The sequence below is a fragment of the Frankliniella occidentalis genome, unplaced genomic scaffold (assembly GCF_000697945.3).
Source record: "Frankliniella occidentalis isolate FOCC.00 unplaced genomic scaffold, Focc_3.1 Scaffold52, whole genome shotgun sequence".
NCBI lineage: Eukaryota > Metazoa > Arthropoda > Insecta > Thysanoptera > Thripidae > Frankliniella > Frankliniella occidentalis.
Genome location: NW_026267182.1, coordinates 365,512 through 387,783, shown reverse-complemented (window position 1 = coordinate 387,783; position 22,272 = coordinate 365,512). Strand labels below are relative to the sequence as shown.

The window sequence follows — 22,272 nt, the reverse complement described above, 5'->3', positions numbered from 1 at the left end:
ACTGTGGACGTAACAAACACGTGTGTTAATTTACGTCCAAATCATTGGATGTTAATTTGTGGATGTGTTTTCACAACGCGCAAATTCTGTGGACGGATTTACTGAGGACGTGTCGGTCCCGCCCCGCACGTAGATGTAGGTATTCCCCTCTCTCTCTCTGTCACTGCCTTCTTACATCCGGCATCCTTCGGACCATTCACTTACTAACCGCGAGTTTTAAACAACATACAGCATGGCATGCAGTATTCTGCATCTGCGGCTTCTCACAAACGAAAGAAAAAAGAAATCTCCACTAGAACGTCGATTTCATTTTCTTTTCCAATTTTTCCGACGGCTTTGAAAATTTCGGAAAAATTTCGGAAAAATTCATATTTTTCCGGAAATTTTTCGGGCACTTACAACACTACTCTCAACATCATTACATCAATGATAGTTTTTGCCGCAGCCAACTCGCCGTGGAATGCGACAACGCACACCAGCTCTCCAATGTGACAATATGGTTTGATAAGTCATAAAAGCATCATGTATATCCGCGTTATATTATACGTGACAACCTCGTTGACACATCGACCGCTGCATTACGTCAATGATTTAGTTTTTACCGACAGCTTGCGATGTCGTTGACGACAGGCCTTAATACATACCTATCGATTGCGCAGAGTTGTCATTACAGTATGGCTTACCGATGACACTATCAACACACGCAAAAAAAAAAAAAAAAACAACTTGTTACCACCTGCCTGTAGCTTTCTGTTCCATGTCGCCAAATCCTGCTACACCAACTCCAGCACCTCCTTCTCATCATTATCATCAGAGTTTCCTGCAGTTACCCACCACCAACTTCCCCACCTCATCACCAACCTCACCACCAGCTTCTCCTCATAATCACAGCTTCCCCCGGCTCCACATCACCGACTTCTCCACCCCACCACAAGGAAGAGCTTTTCCGCATCAGCATAGCTTCCAGCTCTGCAAACATCTACACCTCGTCATCATCACGCAGTCCTCATGCCGGGCAAGTCGTGTCGTCGTGTAGCTTGCTCGCGTCCGCCGCAAGTGATGACACGCGCAGCAGCAGCAGCCAGAACGAATGAACCAACTTGGGGGGCGGGGCGCGCGGGGCGCCAGCGACCCAGTTTGGCTTCCCATACTACTTTCCACACGGGGCCAGGCCCGGCCCGGCCGCCCAGCAGACGACGACGAGACGGACGAGTGTTGACATTCTCCACGGAAGTAGAGAGGCGGCCGAGCGACAGCGAGCGCCCAGCAAGTGAAGAGATGGGCGCAACTCGTTAATGCACCTGTTGGGTAAAAGTGCGTGGGCGGGCAAGGAGGGAGAGAAACGTGCCAGAAAAAATGGGCCTCTAAGATGTAAAAGCCAAATTCTAAAATACGCCATTTTAATATATTTTTTCGAAAAGTTTTCGGAACTCGCTGGAGTTTTATTGAGGATAATTAAAATTCACCAAAATCATGCAGGATTATAATTATATTGAAATACTTCAAATCGAACGGAAGATTTATTAAATTTAAAATGCAGTCTGTAAGAATATAAAACACGATAAAAAAAATTAAGCTTTTTTCAACCTCGGAAAGAAGATGAGGGAGGATTTTTGTTGGTCATATTTCCATTTCCCCGGACGGTAATGGTCATCGATCGAGGTAAGACGACCTTGTGCGGACCACCGCATACGTAGCGACGGGGCCGGGCCGGACGGGCCGGACGGGCCGCAGGCACCCACACGACCTCTTTCTCCGTGGCTTGGAATGCCTCGGCGAGACGACTCACCGGTCGGCACGGGGGCTGCTGCCTCCACCACTACCTACCACCACCGCCCCGCACGCAGCCCCGCCCCGTCACAGCTGTACGCCCGAGCGGAGCGCGCGCCCGTCACGCGGGAAAGTGCCGCCGCCGCCGCGCTTTTATCAAACAGTTTAAGCCCTTCAGTTTCACTGAGGGGAGAAAGGTCAGCGCCGCGGCGTGGCTCGGGGCGCGAGAGAGTGACGAAGCGCAGCGACACACCCCGCGATGCACCTGCCGTGCTGCTGCAGGTGACGAGGTGGAGGGGGGAGCGCCACCAAATGAGCAGCGTCCTGCGAGAGGAAGTGACTAAACGAGTCGCATGGCAATCAGGAAGGGGAGGGGGTGGTGCGCCTCTCCTCCAGGTTGGGCCGCTGGGCCCCCGCGCGCATCCGGCCAGCCGGCGGCGGGAGGCAGGCAGGCAGGCAGACAAGGCCGGCAGGCGCAGAAAGAAGGGGTCGTCGACACGAGTACAGCACGGCGAGTCCATCGATGGGACGTGATTGCAAAAAGCGCGCGATGGCCGCCAATGACGGCCTTTTGCAAATGAGCCGCTTGGCGGGGCGGCTGGCTGCGAGCTCGACAGCCCGCGGGGTGTGGCGGGGTGTGGCGGGGTGTGGCGGGGTGTGGCGGGGCGGGGCGGCCCCCGATAGCGTCCACTTACGCAGGGAGTAGAACCGGAAATAAACGCGACCAGCTGCAGCAGAAGCTCTCCGCGATAGCAACAGGCAGGTGATAATGTGCCTCTGAACCACCAGAGAGAGGAGTGCCGCCGGAGCACAGCAAAGCTGGCGCTGCAATTAGAATCGTATCAGTAGCAGCAGCGCGGGGTGGTTGTGGTAAAGGCAGGGGGAGGGGGGTGGAGGGGTACAGACAATTACGTCCCACGACAGCGCCTGATCTTGACCTTGAACTGCTGGTAAAAGACGAACGGCGGGGAGGGGAAAGTAGTCTTCTTGAGGGGGACGAGCAACGGGCGACGAGACCGGCCCGGCAGGACGTGTTTCCTCCTCCACCACCTCAGCTCAGACTGCTGCTGCTGCTTGTCAACGAGCGTGTGGAAACAAATCGCGCGAATAACCAACCCGTTCGCTTTGGGGCCGCCCCAAAGCTGCCAGTCGCACAAAGGAGGCCAAATATACTGAGCGGAAAAAAACGGAGGTGCCAATTGGAGCAACAAATTTGAACGCTACTTTTGGAAAAGTACATGGAAAACTTAAACGTTTTCTGATCGGATTCGATATTGCTTATTGGGAGTCTTCTGCTGCTGGCATGGCAAGGAGAAGCGTGGTGGATAAGGAGTGGGGCGAGGGGAGAGTTGTACAAGTCCAAGCGTTGGCCAGACGCACTTAAAACAGGTGGTCCCATTCGGTCGCAAAGCTTTGAGGCAAATGGCCGTTCTCCAGGATTGTCCGCCTGCCTATCCATCGCACCCATCCATCCATCCCGCGATGGGCTCGCTGCCAGCAGCAGTGCCGCGGCGGCGCTGCACCTGCATGAGGCCATGATGACGGAGGGCGACGGCCGCCGGCGCAGCCAGGACTCAGCCAGGACTCAGCCAGGACTCAGCCAGGACTCAGCCAAGGCGCAGCCAAAAGGAGCTGCTGCTGGCGCTAGCCCAAATCAGATTTACGGCCAAGAAAGGGGCAAGCAGCATTGGACAGAGGAAAGAGACAGGAGACATGAGGAGGGCTGGGGCTATGGAGGGAGAGGAGGGAGGGGGGAGATGGGGACTGACTTGACTCAGCACCGACATGGCGACATCTCATCCACCTTGTCACAACGGCAAGAGAGGGTTATAAGGGTGCGGCTGCAGAGTGCAAGCCCGGCCAGTCGCCTCTCTCGCGGGCTCCGCGTCGCCTCGTCTTCTTCTCTCCCGGCTGCCGATGCCGATCGCAATCTGCCTTCGCATTATGACTTCCTCCTGCCTGAGCCCCGCGCGCGACCCTTTCACCAAAAGGAAACAGCGAGAAAAAAAAAAGAAGAAGAAAAATCACAGACTCTCACATATACACAAAGCAGCACAGCCGCTGATGGCGGTGGTCGCCTCATCAAAAACTCTCAAACCGCACCCCAAAGCAAATTACTGCGTCTCGCGGCCGAGATATTTTTTCGTTGTATGCCTTTTGGTTTCGGCCGGGCCACCGTGTTCCTTGCTCGCTCATCGCGTATCTCTCTCTCTCTCTCTCTCCTCCTTGCTCGCTCCCTTTGCTCCGGCGGCAGTGGTGCACCAGAGCATTTTGTTCGCGCCGGACGCGCCGAGTTGCGTTGCGGTTCCTCCGTAGCGCGCGCCCGACAGAGGCACGCAAGTGGTCGGCAGCTCCCGCAGAGATAGGGCTCCCGGCAGGAAGGATACGTAGATAAACACACACACACTGCGGGCAGCAGGATGGGCGCGGCTTGGCGCCTCCCCGCTTCCAGCTTTGCGAGACTGCCGGATCGGTTTCAGCACACTTGACACGTTTAGCGAAGAGAGATTAGTCGGACACTGGTGTACAGTGTACATTTACATTCGTACATAGTAATTTACGATTAACAAACGATGATGCAAATTTAAGATTGGCATCGTAAAGTTACGAAAGGCTCAAGAATAGTACAAAACCAATAGATACATGGTGTCGTAATAATTTTTATCATTTTCTGGTTTTAAATGGCAACCTAAGCACAAGTCCCATGGAAAAATTTCCAGGAGCAAAACGCAACAGCGTCCACGATGTGGATTGGCGAAAGACATGTCCACGAAGATATGTGCCCAGCCCAACATGGAGACTAGGTTCACGGCGAATGAGATAGGCCCTATGTGCTGGTCGCTGTTCGCATGCACCACAAGCACACAACACAGAGGAAGCCCATGGGGGCAGCGCCGCGCTGCTAGCAAGCCATGTGGAGCCATGCGAAGCCAACTGATCTCAAGGTCATTGCTCCTTGCTGCCCTGCCCCGGCTCCGCCACGGCTACGCCCCAGGACGCCGCGGCCGGGCACAGAGCGCACACCGGCCGGCGCGCCACGTCCCGGGGGCCTCTGCCCTGCGGACCCTGCGGGAAGGAGGGGGGGGGGGGTCACCGGCGCGCGGCGAGCATTCCAGCCAGGAGCAGGACCTCCCCGTGCACCACCAGCGCAGAGAGCAAAACTCAAATAACACACTCGCTCCGACTTTGAACTGGACCTATAGTTCACGAATGAAAATGAGTGACGATCAGCAAAAAAAATCAAACGTTAAACGCACTGTGTTCAAAACTGGCTCGGTAGAAAACTTGTTTAGTTTTTGGATGTGTTGTTGGGCTCTACAGAAATCGCTGAGCCCCATATCAAGTCGGCAATTTTTTTTCCCTTGCCTAAATCGGTTGGGTGCTGCTTGGGAGTATTCGGGCCAGGCCGTCGTTGGTGCGGTCGCGGGCGCCGGGGCCCCCCCAGTCACGTCCCTACACATAAGGGGTCCATCATCCAGCCGCCCGGTCCAGTCCATCGCCGTGAAAGTTCTGCTCAGAGTGTAATCACAGAGCAAACCAACAAAGCCAAAGCCTCACTCACTCACCGTTGCTCTACTTGAGCAAACGCGGTGTGCTCCCGAAAACGAAAAAAAGTGTGTCTAAATATTTTCAGCGCATAATGTTTTCTTCTGACAGCAAGCGGCAGGGCCGCCGGGACGCACCGACGTCGTCGGTGTCAGTTTTTCATCGCAATTCAACGCCGTTTGCTTCGATTTGCCGGCGGCGGGGCCGCGCGGGGCGGCGCCACCGGACTCGCCTCCTTCCTGATTGATGCGCTTGTAATGACGTTTTTACCTCGCCAAGCCGCCCGGCCTCTGTTTTCCATTCGTCTTTTTCCGTCCGTTTTCCTCCTCTTTTTTTTTTTTTTGCGTCGTTTTCCTTTAAACTGCGCGCCGTGGCCGTAAGGTGGCGGCGGCGGCCGTGCAGGTATGACGGGCCGCGTCCGTCTTGACAGGGCGCCGCGCGGCCGGTGGGTGACTGGGCAGGAAAGACGGATAGTTTTCGGCGGCGGCGGCGTCGGCGTCGGTCTGACAAAAAGCGACTGCCAGTGATATCGGCGCGCCTGCCGCCGCCCGCCAGACGAGCGGATCAGGCGACCAAACCACGGTTTGGGGGGCGTGTGCACTACAAATGTGAAGGGTTGAACAACGCGCACAAGAAAAACCCAGCACAACGCGCACGTACTTTACCGGTCGCACACTTAGCAAATGTCTACGATCCATTTCAAGCGGGGTAAATGGTTTACAACCATGTTTTTACTTTGAAATTGTTCGTTGGTTTCAACACCCGCGCGCGCGCTCTCTTGAAGTTCGTTGCGTGTGAGCGTCGTGACGTGTACGGGGCAAGACGTATCCCAGAAGGACGGTTTGGTTTTTTGATGAGGGACAGGGAGGGGAGGGGCAAGAAGGGGAACAGCTGAAGACGACGGCGCGCGCGCGCGCGATATGGCCGAGCGAGCGCAACCCCTCCGCGCCTCGGCCGTCGGCGTGCAGCAGCGGCCACCCGCCTTCTCCGTTCCCTACTTTACACCCCCCTCCCCCCCATGCCAACACACACCTACAGCACACCCACCCTCGCAACCGCCAAACAACCATACACCGTGCCCGTGAACAGAACACCATCCCGGCGGCGGCGCCCGCAGTCGGCAGTCGTCTTTGAGATGAGTTTATTAAGGGAAGTAATCCCAGTAACGACACTCGTTGGTTTTCTACAGGAAAGGGGCGTTTATCACAAGAGTGAAGCAATACTCTGAGGGGTGTGGGTGGGGGCATATGCATAGACCACAGCAGGGACCTCGCTGATTGCCCGACGGGGAGTTCCTGTCCGGGCCCGGAGGGTCATGATTAGAACGACCCCGCCCCCCTCGCCACATCATAACGTGTCTCCAAGGAAAGCAGCTGATCCTCCTCTACCTGAAGGAGAGCGCCCGGGAGGGTCTCCAAGCTGCACAAAAGGACGCAGTGCTTCGGCACCAAGTCCCCCCCGGGGACCTCCTCCGGGAACCCCAAGAGCTGCTGAGTTGACCTTCCCCAACCTCAGGTGAGGCGCTGACGCACGAAAAACCTGCCCCCTCCCTCGGCTGTGCCTCCACCTGCTCGCTCACCTGACTCCCGTAAAATCGGTCAGGTCCTAGCACAAGATCAGGAAGGCCAGGTATGTAAACCACGATCGTAAAACGACGCAATAAAAAATCAATATTGCAAAAAAAAAATAGGAGAATATTACTAATGATAATCTACAAACACAACAATGACACTTTGATTATATTATTGGGGCATCCTTTAGGAGCCATTGTTTTGCCACCCTCCTACCACTTCATCCAAACAAACCGATAACGAGCAGATGACGAACTCACCATCAGACAGGAATGTTGCGAAGGGGTTGCAAATTGCCCTTGTGCAGAGCTCCGGGCGTAAGTTGTAAGTTATCCACACACACTCGCCGTCCACACTGACACACTCTCACTGCACAGCACAAGACACGGGACGAACCACCACTGACACGGCACCGGCGCACACTGCACTACTGCTGTCACCCTAAGAGGGGCCTAAATCAACACACTCGGCGCCCGCGGAGCGCAACAACACAGACACTGCTTCGTCGCCGGCGGCCAGAGCCTCACTGAAGTCAACTCCAACTCAACGACCAACGAACGGCCGAGCCGGCCGCCGGCCCGCCGCCGCCGCGCCGGCAGCGCTGCCAGTCCGCACCGCACTTCCAACGGCCGCCCCCCCCCCCTCCCCCCTACCTCCATTTCTCACCTGGCCGCCGAGCAAGGGCCTGGGCTGCAGGCCTGCGAGACGCCAGGACCTGCGGCCTGCGGCACCTACCTGCACTCCCTGCAGGGGGGGGACACAGTACGATGAGTACGATGACGACGGGACCGGGACGGGCTGCAGGCTGCAGGTGGATGAGACGGAATGGTTCGGGGGGCCAAAGGGGCGGGTGGAGGTCGTGGGGGAAGGGGGGGGGGTAGGATCGCAGCCAGCGAGGATCCCGAGGATCACAGTTCCCGTGGGATGCTGCTGTGGCAAGTGGATGCGATTCCAATCCCGTGCCTCTCACGACAGCGACAACACTCATTCTATGCATTCATTCATTCATGCATTCATTCCGGAAAACTGAAAGTGCAGTGAACAAGGAATTACGGATTTTTTATTCGCGAAAGTGGGGTAATTGCATTTGATTGGATGTAAAGGCGATATCACCCTGTTCACAAAATTTACAACATGTGATATTTTTATCGTGCGATTGGAAGCTTACGCCGCGGGGCCATTCATATTCGTCGGCGGCGGTTTTGCTGGAATATTCTAGCCGCAAGTCAAATTTTCGCGCGAACTCCTGTTGACAAGCCTTGAACGATGTGAGCGCCTCTTGTGACAAGAATCGAAACTAGTAGTTGTTGTGATGTGAATCTTCGGTTTCAGTTTTGTGATTGTTTAAATGAATCATGGCTCCAAAGGGAGACGCGATATTGCAAGGCTTTAAGGTGTATCCTTTTTCATTGCTTTTATTACTGTTGTTAATAATTGAAATGTCTGCAATTTTATCAGAGTTACTTGGAAAAAAACAGCATGGTCGAAGTTTGAGGTTGAGGTTCTCTCTGTTTTCCTCTAGCAGACGATCCTTCTCTTAATACTTCTGTGTTATTTTATCTTTTCACTTTTATCCACTGTATTGGTGTTATATTTCCTTAGTTTTTTTCTCAGTAATTGGTTAAACTTACGTGATGCAGACACTGGCAGAATACTGTGGCAGGGCAATGAAGACTTGTGAGTTCTATTCATCATTTGTCTATTAAACTCTTCTCTTTTTCAGATCCTCGTACAAGTTTATTAAATTAAAGTAAATATCACTACCAAATTTCCTATTTCAGATCATTACCTGATTGTGAACATGAAGCACGTGTACCTAAGAAAATTTTACAATGCCGTGCTGTGTCTCGTGAGATAAATTTCTCCTCTGTTCAGCCTATGGATAAATTCCGTCTTGAGCAAAAAGTTCTCTTTAAGGTATAGTAATATCATTAGACTTCCCTATTTTTTCAATTGTTTTCAATTTGTCTCACTATGTTTTTGATTTTGTTTTCAGGGTCGCTGTCTTGAAGAATGGTTCTTTGATTTTGGATTTGTGATCCCACACTCTACTAACACATGGCAATCAGTAATTGAAGCTGCTCCTGAAAGCCAAATGATGCCTGCTGCAGTGCTTAGGTTTGTGTTACTACTTACTTTTTTAAAATTTAGCATCCATTTAAAAATATTAAAAAAATTATAATGTCACTTCTTCAATTTCTTTTCAGTGGAAATATTGTGATTGAGACAAAGTTTTACAATGGTGAAGATTTGGTGTCCACTTCAAAAGTTCGCTTGTATTATGTGTAGTTATTTTTTTTCACTTTGGATGATGGGGAAATATATTTATGGCATGAAGTAAGATCTCAAAACATGCTGCTTTGCAAAATAGTTCCTAAAGTTAAGTTTTTTGTGGTTATCAGCAACCAAATTTTGTGAACCCTAGAAGGGTTTTTTTTACTATCTAAAAGCAAAATTTATTTAGAGGTTGTGCAATTTTTTTTTGACTTGCAGTGAAACCTTAATGTAACAGTAGCATTCAGTAGTTTTTCACTTGGTACTTTCCACTCATTGTTTACCTTCCATTTTTACTATTAATTACTTTTATTACTCCATGAAGTTGTCTTTATCATTGAGCCGTACTCTATGTTTCAAATCATGGTGTAGAGAGATCTCCCTACACCGTGTTTCAAATCTTTTATCACTGAATTGTAACACTGTACTTGAGTCGAAATGATTCTATAGCCTTTCGGAAATTCAATAATTTTCTTGTGATTTAATGCAACGGGTCCAAAACAAAGTTTTTGTTGCAGGACAAACAGTTTAACGTTAAAATTTATAATGACAACCATTTTGTAGCAATTGTAGCTTAGCTATGTCTGTTGTTTTTTTTGTGAATGTGCATACCATTCACAAATATGGAAGGGACATTTTTGTCATGCCGTTTTACTTGTACTAAGGACCTCTTAATTCTCATTATCTTGGCATCTGTTTTGATTCAATAATTTTGGTTCTCCTTTTGTATTGAAATTGAAATTGATCTCAAATCATGTTTGAAGACAAATGACCAGAACCTAGAAATCTAAATTTTAGAAGACTGATGATCTTGAAGATTAAAACTGTGTAAGTTTAGTGTGAGAAGAAAGGTTGTTTCTTTTGTTTTACATGTATTTTATGCATGTATTCTTATTACCTAATGTAACAAGACAGCATGATATGACAATCTCTTAGCACTCTCGTTTTCATGTAACTGATAAAGGTACGCAAAAGTTGCCATTCAGTTTATCTTTTAAATTTTGAATAACCTAATGTAAGTGCCTTACATGTTTGTACACAGGATGCAACAGAATGTCTTTTTATTCCACAAATATTTTGAGCTTTTTGCTTATTGCAGCTTAATTTGTGTTACCTTAATTCTATGCAAACTGACATGGCCGTCTCTCAAGGAAGTGTTATGTTTCACTTGATTAATTTTGAATCTAAAAAGGTGCAACATAGTGGAATTGTAGAGTTAGTTCTGATGTTACTTTGAAATCAGTATTAAATTTTAAGCTCATGTGATTAGAAATGTTTCAAGCCTAACTGTGGGCCTTATTATTATTAATTTGGTGCTCTTTATATGTTCAGTATACTCGTGTATCACTTATCCATTTACAGTTATCACCTGATTTTTTGTATCTGTCTGCCTAATTCTGAGCTGCCCAATAAACACGAAACACTCACTTTGAGTCATTTGACTGGTTCTGACCTGAAAGTGAGTGACTTTCTGCCTAAATTTTGACTTACCAGTCAACTACCTCAAAGTGAGTGTTCCGTGTTTACCAAGCTCTTTTTAAACTGCTTTCACAGACTTGTAAGGTATTGTCGTCTCTGCAATTTTTCAATACCCTTAACATTGTAATAAGAGTCAGCAAAAATATCTTCTCAACTTCATGAACTGATCTACATTTTGCTGATATAAAAATTCTTTAAGATTTGTTTCTAAGAATTAAATGGCCTGTTATTTATTGATAAATTATTCTGTACCTGAGTGAACATTCATCTTTCCGTCATTGCAGGTATTATTCCACATGTATTTTAATTCTAGTGTTTTAGCACCTTGTCAAAAAAAAGCACTTTGTGATGAATGTGAATTTAGAGCTTAGAGAAATGTTGGTGATTATCTTTGTAAGTGTAGTAAGCTCTACATCCAACAAAGACTTTACTTAGATACAGTCTAGTCAGACATTGAAGTTTGTTTAGTGCCTTTATTGTTACAATAAAGTATTCGCAAACATTTGTGGCCTAGAAAATTTGTTTCAGCACATTCCCCACCCGTTGCGTACTTCTGCAGTCTTGTCAGTTTCAGAAATTGAAATATCGACCTAATTCCCTCTCGTTGGGGCTCAGTGTTCGGTCGTGTCCGGCTGATCCTGGGGCCGCGAGCTGAGGTAGCAGAGGCCCGGGTTCTGGTCGCACCACTGTGGCTCCAGGCGGTCGGCCTGCACGCCCAGCTTGACGAGTCGGTTGCGCTGCTCCAGCATGCGCACTTCGGCGTCCCTCCACGTCATGTCGTCCCGCGCCGTCCACAGGCGCTCCGCCATGGCGGCCGCGCGCGGCCACAGGCGCCCGTCCACCGAGTACGAGTCGGCCTGCTCCGTCCAGAGCGTGGCCTCGGCGCCGAGGACGTTCTGCAGCAGGCGCGGGTCCGTGACACCCATGCGGCGCAGCAGGCCTCGGGGGTCGTTGTCGTACACCTTCTGCCAGCCGATGTACGGCGAGCACCAGTTGTTGCCCTCGCCCACCCACGCGCCGAAGCCGCAGTCGAAGTACAGGGCCTCGTAGTTGGAGAAGATGAGGCGGTAGCCCTTTTCCGCGAGCTCCTTGATCAGGAGGTCGTCGCCCTTGGTCCAGATCTGGATAATGTACTTTTTGGGGTCGAGGTATCTGTCAACCTGGAGGGGGAGAGAGGTATCAAATACGGAGTCCACGGGAAGCAGCAGGGCAGCGCGTGCGTGAATCAACAATCAACAGACCTTGCCGGGCGCGGTGAGGCCGCTCGTCCACAGGACGACTGGGAGCTCTTTGCCCTCGTTGGCCTCCACGAGCTTCTGGAGCGCGCGGGTCTGGAAGACGTCCCACAGCTTGCGGAAGTCGTCGCCGGTGCGGGCCGACGCGTTGTTCTGCCTCATCCAGCTGATGATGGACTCCGTCGTGTTCCAGCAGTTGAAGTTGACCTGAGACGGAGGAGCGCCTGTCAGATGGAGAGGTAGGCAACACGACCAGCAGCTGTGCGCAACGGGCCGGCCGGACGCCGCCTGCGCCGCAGCGCGCGGGGTATCGCCCCGTGGCCTCGCCACGTCCGGCCATACCCCGAGCCGTCGCTACTCCGCGCGCACATACGCACCTCGTCGCCGCCCATGTGGAACATGTCGGGCTTGAAGGCGTCCAGCATGTCGCGGTAGATGCCGCCCAGCACGTCGTAGACCTTGTCGACGGTGGGGTCCAGCTGGCCGCACGGCGGCTCCACGCAGAACTTCTGCCAGGGCTCGGCGCGGAAGCAGACGGTCGCGTTGTGGCCCACCCACTGCCAGCCCTCGCCGACGTGGGCCGGCGCGTCGAACTCGGGCAGCACGCGCACGCCGCGCACGCGCGCGTACTCCACCAGCTCCTCGATGGCCTGCGGGGTGTACACCTGCGGCAGGGGGAGGGGAGGGGCGGCCTCAGCTGGGGGCGTTCACTCAAACAACAACATTGTTTATGCCCGCTTTGCTCGCGCAATAGTCTGTCTCGGTCCGTGTGCACGGTTGTGCTGCCGCAGACCTGACATGGCGACCAGTCGACCAGTCGACCAGTTGAATACGTAAGGCAGAACTGTCCGATCTGTTTCCTCCTGGACGCTGATTGGTCAACGATGACGTCGGTCCCCCGGTCAGCCAATGGGCGCACAGTGCGAAACAGATCTAGCAATCGTGCCTTTTCCGGTTGACTCCCGGTGAGCCGCTGCTACCGCTTGTTTTCTTGTCGGTTCTGGCAGTTTGTTTCCGTCTGTCGTGTCGCACGGGTCTGTAACTCCGTGAGCGTGTGGAACGGTCGGTCGCTCGGTCGGTTGGTGTGTGCGAACTTTGTTTTCTGCGCTACTGAAGTGTTGTGTTTTTGTTGTAACACTGTTCTGTTTTCCTGAACTATCTTTTCTGACCCTAGGAAAAGGAATAGGGTATTTCACCAACCGGTTTAAACTGGGTGAAATACCCTGTATGAAGAAACGAGTACATTAGCGGACGAAACTACGCGTTATGCCGCGAAGTTTAGAGTTTAGTACTCACCTCATCGGGAGAGAAGGCCCCGTACTGGCTGAACATCAGATGAGTCTTGGAGACGAAGGGGAAGCTGTGTGAGTCGGTGATGTGCCAGTGGAAGGTGTTGAGCTTGGAGGCGGCCATGGCGTCGATGGTGCGCTTGATAGCCTTGATGGAGACGAAGCTGCGAGCCGTGTCGAGGAGGATTCCACGGTACTTGTAGCCGGGCGAGTCCACAATGCGGGCCTTGACGGGCATCAACATCTCGCGCCGCAGCTCGTCCCGGACGATGAGCTGGTTGAGCGTCTCCAGGCCGTGGCGCGCGCCGTACGCGTTGTCGGCCACCAGGGTCACGTTCACCTGCATTAAATGGGAAGCGTTTTGAAAGTAATCGACATTTTCCCTTCTCAGAGACGCGCCGCGCCGTTCTCATGGTTCAGCTCATGTCAGCTGGCGCATAGCGCGCAGTTCTGAAGGGTTCCCTCCAAAACACCCGCCAGCTTATGGTTTTGGAGTCTAGCGTAATAGGTTTCGCGATGTGGTACGGTGAAGCGCGCCTGCCTTGTCAGCTGCGGGGAGGTGGAGGGCGGGCCTGCCCTCAGACATTTCCCCTTCACCCTTCACCTTCACTAGTCCTCTGAGGGAGGTGAGAGGGATGTGAAAGGCAGGGAAAAGGAAAACGGAAGTGAAAAGGTACAGATTCAATGAATTACCTGATTCCGTCGAGCCCGAATGAGAAATTATTATCTTTGTGGATTGGAAAGGCTGTAGAGGCACTTGATCAGATCAGCTCGATCAACTAGGGCCATCACAGGCACAGAAAAATCGGCGAGTTGTTCAGCCGACAGGTGGTTGAGGAGGAAGAAAAGAAAATTGAAAGTAAGAATAATGATAGTCTCATCCATCCCGGTTTGAGAAATTTTCACGACCTTTCGGGTACCTGACGGCCCTCAAGTATAAGTAGCCAAACTTCAAGGAGAGATGAGAGATTGTTTTTCCCTTGCCGATACCGTAGACCTTTGAATATGTGTTATATATGGCATACATTTATTTATACCCCCGGAGAACGCGTAGAACGGTTGTTTTGTGTGAGCCGCCGCTGTACCGGACGAAAAGTTTGGAGATGAACTTTCGTGAGCGCTCTGGCGTGCGCACCGCTGCATGCAGCCGCGCCCCCCCCCCTCCCCCCTCTACCTTCGGGAACGAATGAATAAATAACGGCCAACACATCGATTCAGCTGATACAACGGCATGGCGGCCCCACCCCGCGCCTTGTACCGCCGCTGCTTCCGGGGCGCGCGGGCGCATCCCTAAGACAAACAGCACAGGCTCACAGAGGGGGGGGGGAGGGGGGTCACCCCTCGCGGATCACAGCTGAGCATGCCATACCCACACAGCCCCCCCGCTCGAGTTTGCCACCACCGCACAGTCCCAGAGTCCCTCTGGCTCGGCTCACAGCACAGTCCTCTCTCCTCTCTCAACCCTCTGCCAAACTTTGCCTCGCCGGGTGGGTCAGGTTCGTCAGGTTGGCCTCCGCGCCGCGCCGGCTGCAGGACGGAGGACGGGGGTGGTGGTTAGAGCGGGGCGGGGCCACTTCTGGTGTTGCCCCGCCGCCGCTGCGCCCGTGGTGGCCGCGGCGCGGCGTGGCCGAGGGTTGATGATGGTCTCTACACAAACTCGGCCGTCCTTGTGACGCGGGCAGCGCCGCCCGCCCGCCCCCGCCTCTCGAACCTGCTCCAGCTCAGAGCCGCGATCGCGAAGGCGTCAGGGGCGGCTTATCAAAAACTAAACAGCCCGGGCCGGCGAGGGAAGCCCAGGGGAAGCCGCTTTCCGTTGCCGTGGTTGGAAAAGGGATGGGGGCGGCGCTCTGCGGGCTACAGAGACCAAGTGGCGCTCTCCCTCCACTCTGATCAACCGGGCCGGGGCGAGGGGCGTCGGTGGCTGAACAGGGTGGCCGGGCTCTGTTTACCTTGCTTAACAGCGGCTCGACAGAGGTGGTCCGGATTGTAATTCTAAGCCCAGCTCCGTGCCACGCCACCGCTGGGGAGGGGTGGGACCCCAACGACCACTCAGTCACGAATTGGGATTGGGGGTGTGTGATTGGGGATGAAAATCTTTTCGTCTTTTCCCCTTGCGATTTTGTGTCGTCTTTTCGCGTGCATGACGTTTGCCACTCACCATGTCGTTTGCTTTATCGACGATGAGCTCGTAGCTCTCATCCATGTCCAAACTGATGGCCGACACGCAGGGGTCCTTGATGACGGCCTTGACCTCGACGCTGTGCCCGCCGTCCTTGACGAGCACGCTGCCGTCCTCGGTGGTGGCCTTGTCCTCCTGCTGTGCGCGGAACCGCGACGCCATCTTCTCCAGCAGACCGTCCGCCCTGAAAAATAAATAAAAAATAAGCGCGCGTCGACGTTGATGGTGGCGAAGAGGTATGGTGCATGATGATCCGCTGCTGCTGGAGTCGCGATATTGATCTACACTTACGCCCTGGACATGTCGAGTGCGTTGCCGTTCGCGTCCGTGAACTCGAGGTTGATCGCGTTGAAGTTCATGGAGTGGAGGGCGTGGTCGACGTTGACGCTCCGCGGGCGCGGCCACAGGTTGGCGCCCGCACCGCACGCCATCTTGCAGGTGGACGCCGCCATGGGGGTCTCGCGCTGCTCCAGGCGGTGGCGCTTGCACTGGTGCTCCGGGGCCCCCGAGCAGCGCCACGTCCACGGCGACTGTACATTTCGCGGTCTAAACGTGGGAGAAAAGGGTGAAAAAATAAGTTAAAACCTAACCTACAACGGGGGCTCGAACAAGACTAGATGAAACGAAAACAAGGGGGAGGGGGAAATTAATGAGAAAACTTTCATTTTTGGTCGTCGCGCTTCTTCGCTCATCACTTCTTGATATTTTCCTGTTCACATGAGTACACGATACATACGGGGGTGTACACTGAATACAAAACAGGCCGTACTCATGTACGATTATTCGTGGGTACATATGCTACAGGAGTAAAGAACTGATACCCCTGCTCGGTATTTATTGTATCCATTTGTATTGCAACGTTATGTTGCGCATAATCCATGTCAGGCGGCTTATGTTGGGTGTTGGGTTTTATTTACGATACGGATGACGAGGTCCACGTGGCGAGATAGGAGTAGCAAAGCGGCATTTCTCCTAATCTGAAAAAAAAGGAGTTGATCACGCAGCGATACTCACATGAGACCCTGATCCTGGCGCAGGTCGTTCATGTTGAGGCTGGCCACACTGGCGTGGGTCACGGCCAGCACAAACAGCAGCGTCGCCGCTACGGCCATGGTCAGGCGACTGGAGCAATGAGAGGATCATTATGGGTAACTGTGAAAAGTATTTTTGTAGGTTTTCTATGGGAATGTTTTTATGGGAAATGTTGCGATTGCGATTTTAAATAAATGTAAAATATGTTAAGTTACAAAGTTTTTATGACTCTATCGAAAAGGAAACGCGGTTTTAGCGGTGTCGTTGCCCCAGCACCACACGGCCGCACCACCCCTCTCTAACCGGGCGATAACGGTTTTCCGCGCCCAAGATGAGCGGCACATCCCCATACGGCCGCTCCGAGTATCGCCTGTCACCATTTATTATCGCAAAATACGCGCTGACTGGGCGGCCGGGTCGCGGCCAGGGCCTGATGCCTGCTGCAGCGGCGGGCGCGCGTCGAGTCGTTAGTGTGCGTGCTGCAAGTGCTCTGGTGTATCTGTCTGTGTGGAAACCCCCTCGTGGCTCGCGCGCCAGCATAGGCTACAGTATTAACGACCACGCAAAGTGTCATTTCCTGGGACTAGGCGACGCCTAGGCAGCCGTGCCAAAGCCCCTCTAGAACGCTTTGCGCCGCTCAGCCGCGCGAGTGTAGCGCGAGCGCGGGGCGGAAGGGAAGGAACGAGGACGGAAGGACGCGGAGACGAGGAGAAAAAATGGAGGAAGGGGCCTGCAGTTCGAGCACCAAGACCAGTCGTGATGAATGGCACCCTGGAGAAGAAGTATCAGATTGCCTGCACCCCGTTCTTGAGAAACCAAATCAGCGGCCTTATTTTCCAGTTCTAAGTATTTCTCTGGAAAACGTCAAGAATTCCAATCACAGCGACATGGCACTCATCTCAAAATGCGAACTGAACCCGGTAAAAGTTGGTTTTCCAGGTACGCAGGTGGGCGCTTCGAGGCATTCTTATAAGCTTCTTCTCCAAAGCCCCTTTCTCTCACGGACCAGACAGTGTTCATTTTCCAGGCGGCCGGGTTGTGCCGGCGGCGAGGACGCGGGGCCGTTGGTGTGGGCGTACGGCGACGTAACGTCGTCGCAGAAAGCTTTCTCGGCACCCTGGGGAACGCGGAGAGGGGGGGGGGGCGTGCCGGCGCACGTGGACTAGCCGCAGCAGTGGTCGCCGCCTGCTCACCCAAGACAGATAGCAAATGTACTGTACTGACTTTGACAGCGCACAAAAACTATTCAAATGTGACGGGCTGCCTCTGGACGTTTTGAGCAGTAAGGCAGCAGGTCGCCCGTGCGGTGGGAGACGCTTGTTCTGCTGCCTGTCAGAAATCTCAGGTCAGCGGCCCCGTCCGGCCCGTGCGGTGGGCGGCGGTCCCCACGCGACCTTATGTCGCCTTACGCCCATCTCATCTCTGACCCCCCCCCCTCCCCCCTCCACTTGCCGTGTCCCGTGTTGTGTTCAGGTTTAGTCCACGATTCGCAGCGTTCAGGCAGGTTCAGGTTCTGGTCCCACTTGATTCGCGCCTGTGCCCGCTCGCCCGGGGTGCGGCACCGAGTTTGTTGACCTTATGAAACCCCACACGAATGTGTTTTGTCAAGCAGTCGCGGAGCAGTGGATTCCCGAGTTGATGATGGCGGGGACTTTAAAAATAACAAAAATGATCAGGCTACGCCAACTCTGAAGAGGAAATATTCCCTTCGTAATGTTGGAGACCGAGTTACCCGCATGGAAATAACTGCCCTAAAATGAAACTGGCCAAGGTGTTCAAAAAGTATACTTAAAGTACACTTATATTATAGAAAAAGTGTATCTAAAGTGCCAGCCATGTGTAGCGTTCCAATCTGCTAGACTTTAAGTATACTTTATGTATACTTTTTTGAAAGTACACATAAAAGTGTCATTTCGATATATGTACTTATTTCCATTCGGGTAGGTAACCCCTGAGATGGGATGGGACAAAAATCGCGAACCATAAATAACTTCGATCACAAATAAACCTACCTATACTTAAGTCTAAATAAATCTGATGACATGTAGGCCTACTGGATGTGTAATTCGGAACATAAAATGGAAAATAATGATTTTTCGGAAACCCCTTTTGAAAATGTTATCCTAGACGACGTACGTATGTAGTAAAACTCAACGTTGACGCTTGGTACAGTTTTAATTTCCAGTGAAATTTACACCATTTGGTTTGTTACTATGCTTGGCTTGTGTCCTGTGGTTGCTCTTGAAAGATGTTTAAAAACTCCCTTGTAAAATACAATACGAATGGTATAAAAGTATTTGTTTAGAGATTACAGTGCATAGGTACTAAACATCGTTAGGTTTTTTGTTTTAAATACTGCCAATGTAGAGCGGAAAACGAAGGAAATAACAATGCATATATGTTCACCAGTGCACCAAAGTCAGTGGACTCCTCTCTTTCAGTTAGATTGACACAATTGTTAGAGTCTGTTTGTACTCACAGCAATGCAGAGTCGGTGAGACGGTCGGAGCGACGGTGTCTTGAATGTGTGCGCCGGTGTCTGCGGCCGCCGGGTGACAACTGCGCGCGGCCGGCACGGCCGGCAGGGCACTGCGCGCCACGCAGCCTAGCCCCCACCCTGCTTGCCTGTCTCCCGCGCTCTCTCTCAGTCTCTATCTCTGTCTCTGACACACGTACCGTTCCGCCTCCGCCCAGCTCACATCACCCGATCATATTACACGTTGTCCAGCGGACAATGTAGGGTGGCGTCCGACCCGTGTCGCAGCAGCCAACCTACCTGCACACGGGAGGAAAAACCACAACCAAACAATATTTTTTCAATTTTATTTTTATTTTAGTTCAATACAAAAAAAGTTGTGTGTTTGATCAATCATCATTTAACACACAAATTGAAATATAGTTTTCGTAAAATTACATAAACTTAGCATCAAAATTTGTACAATTACGTTTAGGTAGGACAGACGCTTGAATAAGGACAATATAGTGTACTATGGACTTCTGTAAACATAACTAATTAAAATACAATATTGTAACTAATTCCACACGGTCTTTAACTAAAGCTACACAATTTTGTAACTACGTTATTACTTATGTTTGGACAGAGCATAGCTGCTATATTGTCCCTAGTCATATAGCGTGCAGTGTAAACGTTTTTTTATCACTCGAAATCAGGCTTACAGTAAATGATTTGATGTCTGAAGAAGTAATAATTCATTGTCACAAGTTTACTTTTGGCATATGAAAAATAAAAATCACCCTTATCGCTATCCGCGTTTTATATTGAGCAGCACTCAACATTTTCATTCTCATGCCCCATATAAAAATCAAGCCATATGTTTACACGAACATGTTGGACGAACTTTCAGAAAAAAGTACTCTTGTACGATGAAATTCCTTGCTTCTATGTATTTCATGACAATATTATGTTTCAGGAGAGGAAAAAGAAGGTTGAGCAGGAGGTAGGCAGTTTGGACACAAGATTACTGACTTTCTTTTTAAAGTTTTGAAAGATTCTTCTTGGCGCTAGAGTTTTCACTCCTTTTCGTAAGAGTTGTTGATTTATCGAAAGAGGAAAATCCGCTTAATTGAAGAGTTTTCGAAGTAAGATTATTTCCCTCTTGCATCGAAGAGGGAAAATCTTTTTACGCAAAGAAAGTACCGCTTACTGTAAGATAATTTTTTTTCTGAGACTTCTTTCTATAAGGATTACAGGGCACATCATGGCACATGACACACCACCCGCGAGGGTAGTGGCACGAGCACGACTTTGTTTGGAAAGAACAATCAAATGTGCTATCGTATGACCTTTTTTTTTGTTCTGCTGACACGGCACCAGCAGTTACTGTATGAGAAGAACGCTGGCACTGCGAGTTTGATGTGACATGCGGCAGGATGGGGATGAGAACGACAAACTTTTTTCACAATCAGGAGGGACTTCATTCACAGCAATAATTTACACACACGACAGATTAACACAAAATGTACACTGAAAACCGAACAGTGTGTACACACAAGGGAGTTGTGTCAGTTGTGTACTATCACCCAAAAAACAGAAAGCTGTAGAAACTATCGTGCGATTACTTTCCATGGACAGCAACAACGCGATGATTGAGGGGACATCATTAAAATGACCGCGAGATCCAACCAAGCCATTGGCTTTTATAACTAGATGATTGTCAATTTTGTAACCATATTTATGGTTGTCGCTGGAGTACCTATTCGGTGGTTGCTGGGGCTTTCTACTTTTAGAGTGCAAGTATACACTGTTAAGTTTGCAGTGTACAGATTTCGCTGCTTCAAAACCAGACCCTAAAGTAATGGGCCTCTTGAATGATGATCAGAAGGGAGCACGCAAAGGGTCACCGACTAGCACAATACTTTTTTTGCGATACCCATAATACCTTCATAATACTTTATAATAACCGACAACCCCATACCCTGTAAATCGACACAGTATACTACAATACACCATACACGGGTCAGGTGAGTCGGTGACCCCTCGACAACACAGCTCTGAAATTCGGTTTGCAATACTTGTACTACTGAAATTGATGTGATATTCGAAGATTTTTATCACAAAAAACAAGGTCACATAGAAGGAGAAAATCACCGGTGGGCCTATGTGAGCATGTTTTTTAGTATTTGGTTGAGAAAGAGCAGAAGGATACAAAGGATACAAACTTACTAGAAAATAAATAAGCATATGTAACTTATGGTTATGGTTACAGCAATATAGCAGTCTGTTTTAATAAAGATAAACATTTTATTTGGCTGAGAAGAGCTAATATTTAAAATTTCGTCCATATAAGTAATGACACTTAAAGTATATACAAGTGTATAGTCGTCTCCTAAAAATAAAAAAATAACAGTAAAATCACAGCTTTCAACACACACCCCAAATAGTGTCCGGTGGCCTGCCATGTCTTATCCTTTAACCACAACTATAATCTTTTCAGGCTATTAAGAAAGTTTTTGAGGAACAAGCTCTTTCCAAACCTGGTACCACTAGCGGCACAAAAATAAACAAGGATTCATTTATTTATACGTGTGGCACTTTTGCTTTTCACGCGTCCATATCCGAGTCCATGTCACCGGGGAGCAGAGCGTGGTCCTATTACACGGCGCTGGAGTCGACGACGGCGCGGCTGGTGCCTAGGAGTACAGGTCACTGGAGCTGGTGCTGCAGGTCGGCGCCGGGTGCCCGGAGCAGTGCGAGGACCCCGAGTTGCAGGAGGACGTGGGCCGGCGGGCCTGCTGGCCCTGGCGCGGCCGCCACGAGATCCGCAGCCGGAAGCCGACCTCATCGTCGCTATCGGCCTCGACCACGGCGGGGGAGAGGCCCTGCCCCAGTGAGAGGGAAGACCTGCTCTGCCCGCCGTGATCGGTGCTAAACACGAGCCTCGTCCTCCAGCTCCACCATCTCTGCAACACACCGGAGAGAGAGCACATCGTCAGGCGGGCAATCACTTGTATACGAAAGGCGCGTGCTCTGGAAATGCAAGAGTAGGACACGCTTGCCCGGTTGATACGAACAACAACAGTAGGCAAAGCGTAGGACTTTTCCCACACTCGCCAAAAGTAGGAAGCACGACTCTTTTATGAATAGGAACTGCTGTTGTCCCACTCTTGCATTTTCAGAGTGGTGCGAGTGTACTGCCTGTATGACCCGCACCTCGAGCACAGGACCCACTCTCCTCTCGGGGGCTCCACAAGTGGCTGCTAAGTGCATGCAGACTATACACTTTTTGGCGTCCGCGTAGCGAGAGGAAGGCAGAGGCGCGGATCAGGATAGCGCAGCGAGTGGGTGGGTGGCTGAGTGTGAGTTTGTGTTGTGTGGGGGGAGGGGGGGTGGAGAGAGAGAGAGAGAGAGAGAGAGAGAGAGAGAGAGAGAGAGAGAG

At 51.2% G+C, this 22,272-nt stretch overlaps 3 protein-coding genes across 3 annotated transcripts in view; 1 reads left to right on the top strand and 2 right to left on the bottom strand.

Annotated features, from left to right (window-relative positions):
* LOC113205231 (serine/arginine repetitive matrix protein 2) overlaps window positions 1–7,242 on the bottom strand; it is a 75,591-nt gene extending 68,349 nt beyond the window's left edge. The window contains exon 1 of the mRNA XM_026420754.2: window positions 7,148–7,242. The gene's annotated coding sequence lies outside the window, so the exon portion shown is untranslated. The remainder of the gene's footprint in view (window positions 1–7,147) is intronic.
* Window positions 7,243–8,146: 904 nt separating this feature from the next.
* On the top strand, window positions 8,147–10,536 carry LOC113205212 (retinal rod rhodopsin-sensitive cGMP 3',5'-cyclic phosphodiesterase subunit delta). Its single transcript, XM_026420733.2, has 5 exons — window positions 8,147–8,283; window positions 8,502–8,564; window positions 8,669–8,804; window positions 8,884–9,005; window positions 9,095–10,536. The coding sequence occupies exons 1-5, from the start codon at window positions 8,243–8,245 to the stop codon at window positions 9,174–9,176; spliced, it is 444 nt and encodes a 147-aa protein (XP_026276518.1). The 5' UTR covers window positions 8,147–8,242; the 3' UTR covers window positions 9,177–10,536.
* Window positions 10,537–11,093: 557 nt separating this feature from the next.
* Window positions 11,094–19,007, bottom strand: LOC113205211 (chitooligosaccharidolytic beta-N-acetylglucosaminidase). Its single transcript, XM_026420732.2, has 8 exons — window positions 18,855–19,007; window positions 16,358–16,465; window positions 15,635–15,889; window positions 15,323–15,527; window positions 13,172–13,504; window positions 12,253–12,540; window positions 11,882–12,082; window positions 11,094–11,800 (listed from the first exon to the last, which is right to left on the bottom strand). The coding sequence occupies exons 2-8, from the start codon at window positions 16,453–16,455 to the stop codon at window positions 11,252–11,254; spliced, it is 1,929 nt and encodes a 642-aa protein (XP_026276517.2). The 5' UTR covers window positions 16,456–16,465; window positions 18,855–19,007; the 3' UTR covers window positions 11,094–11,251.
* Window positions 19,008–22,272: the final 3,265 nt, after the last annotated feature.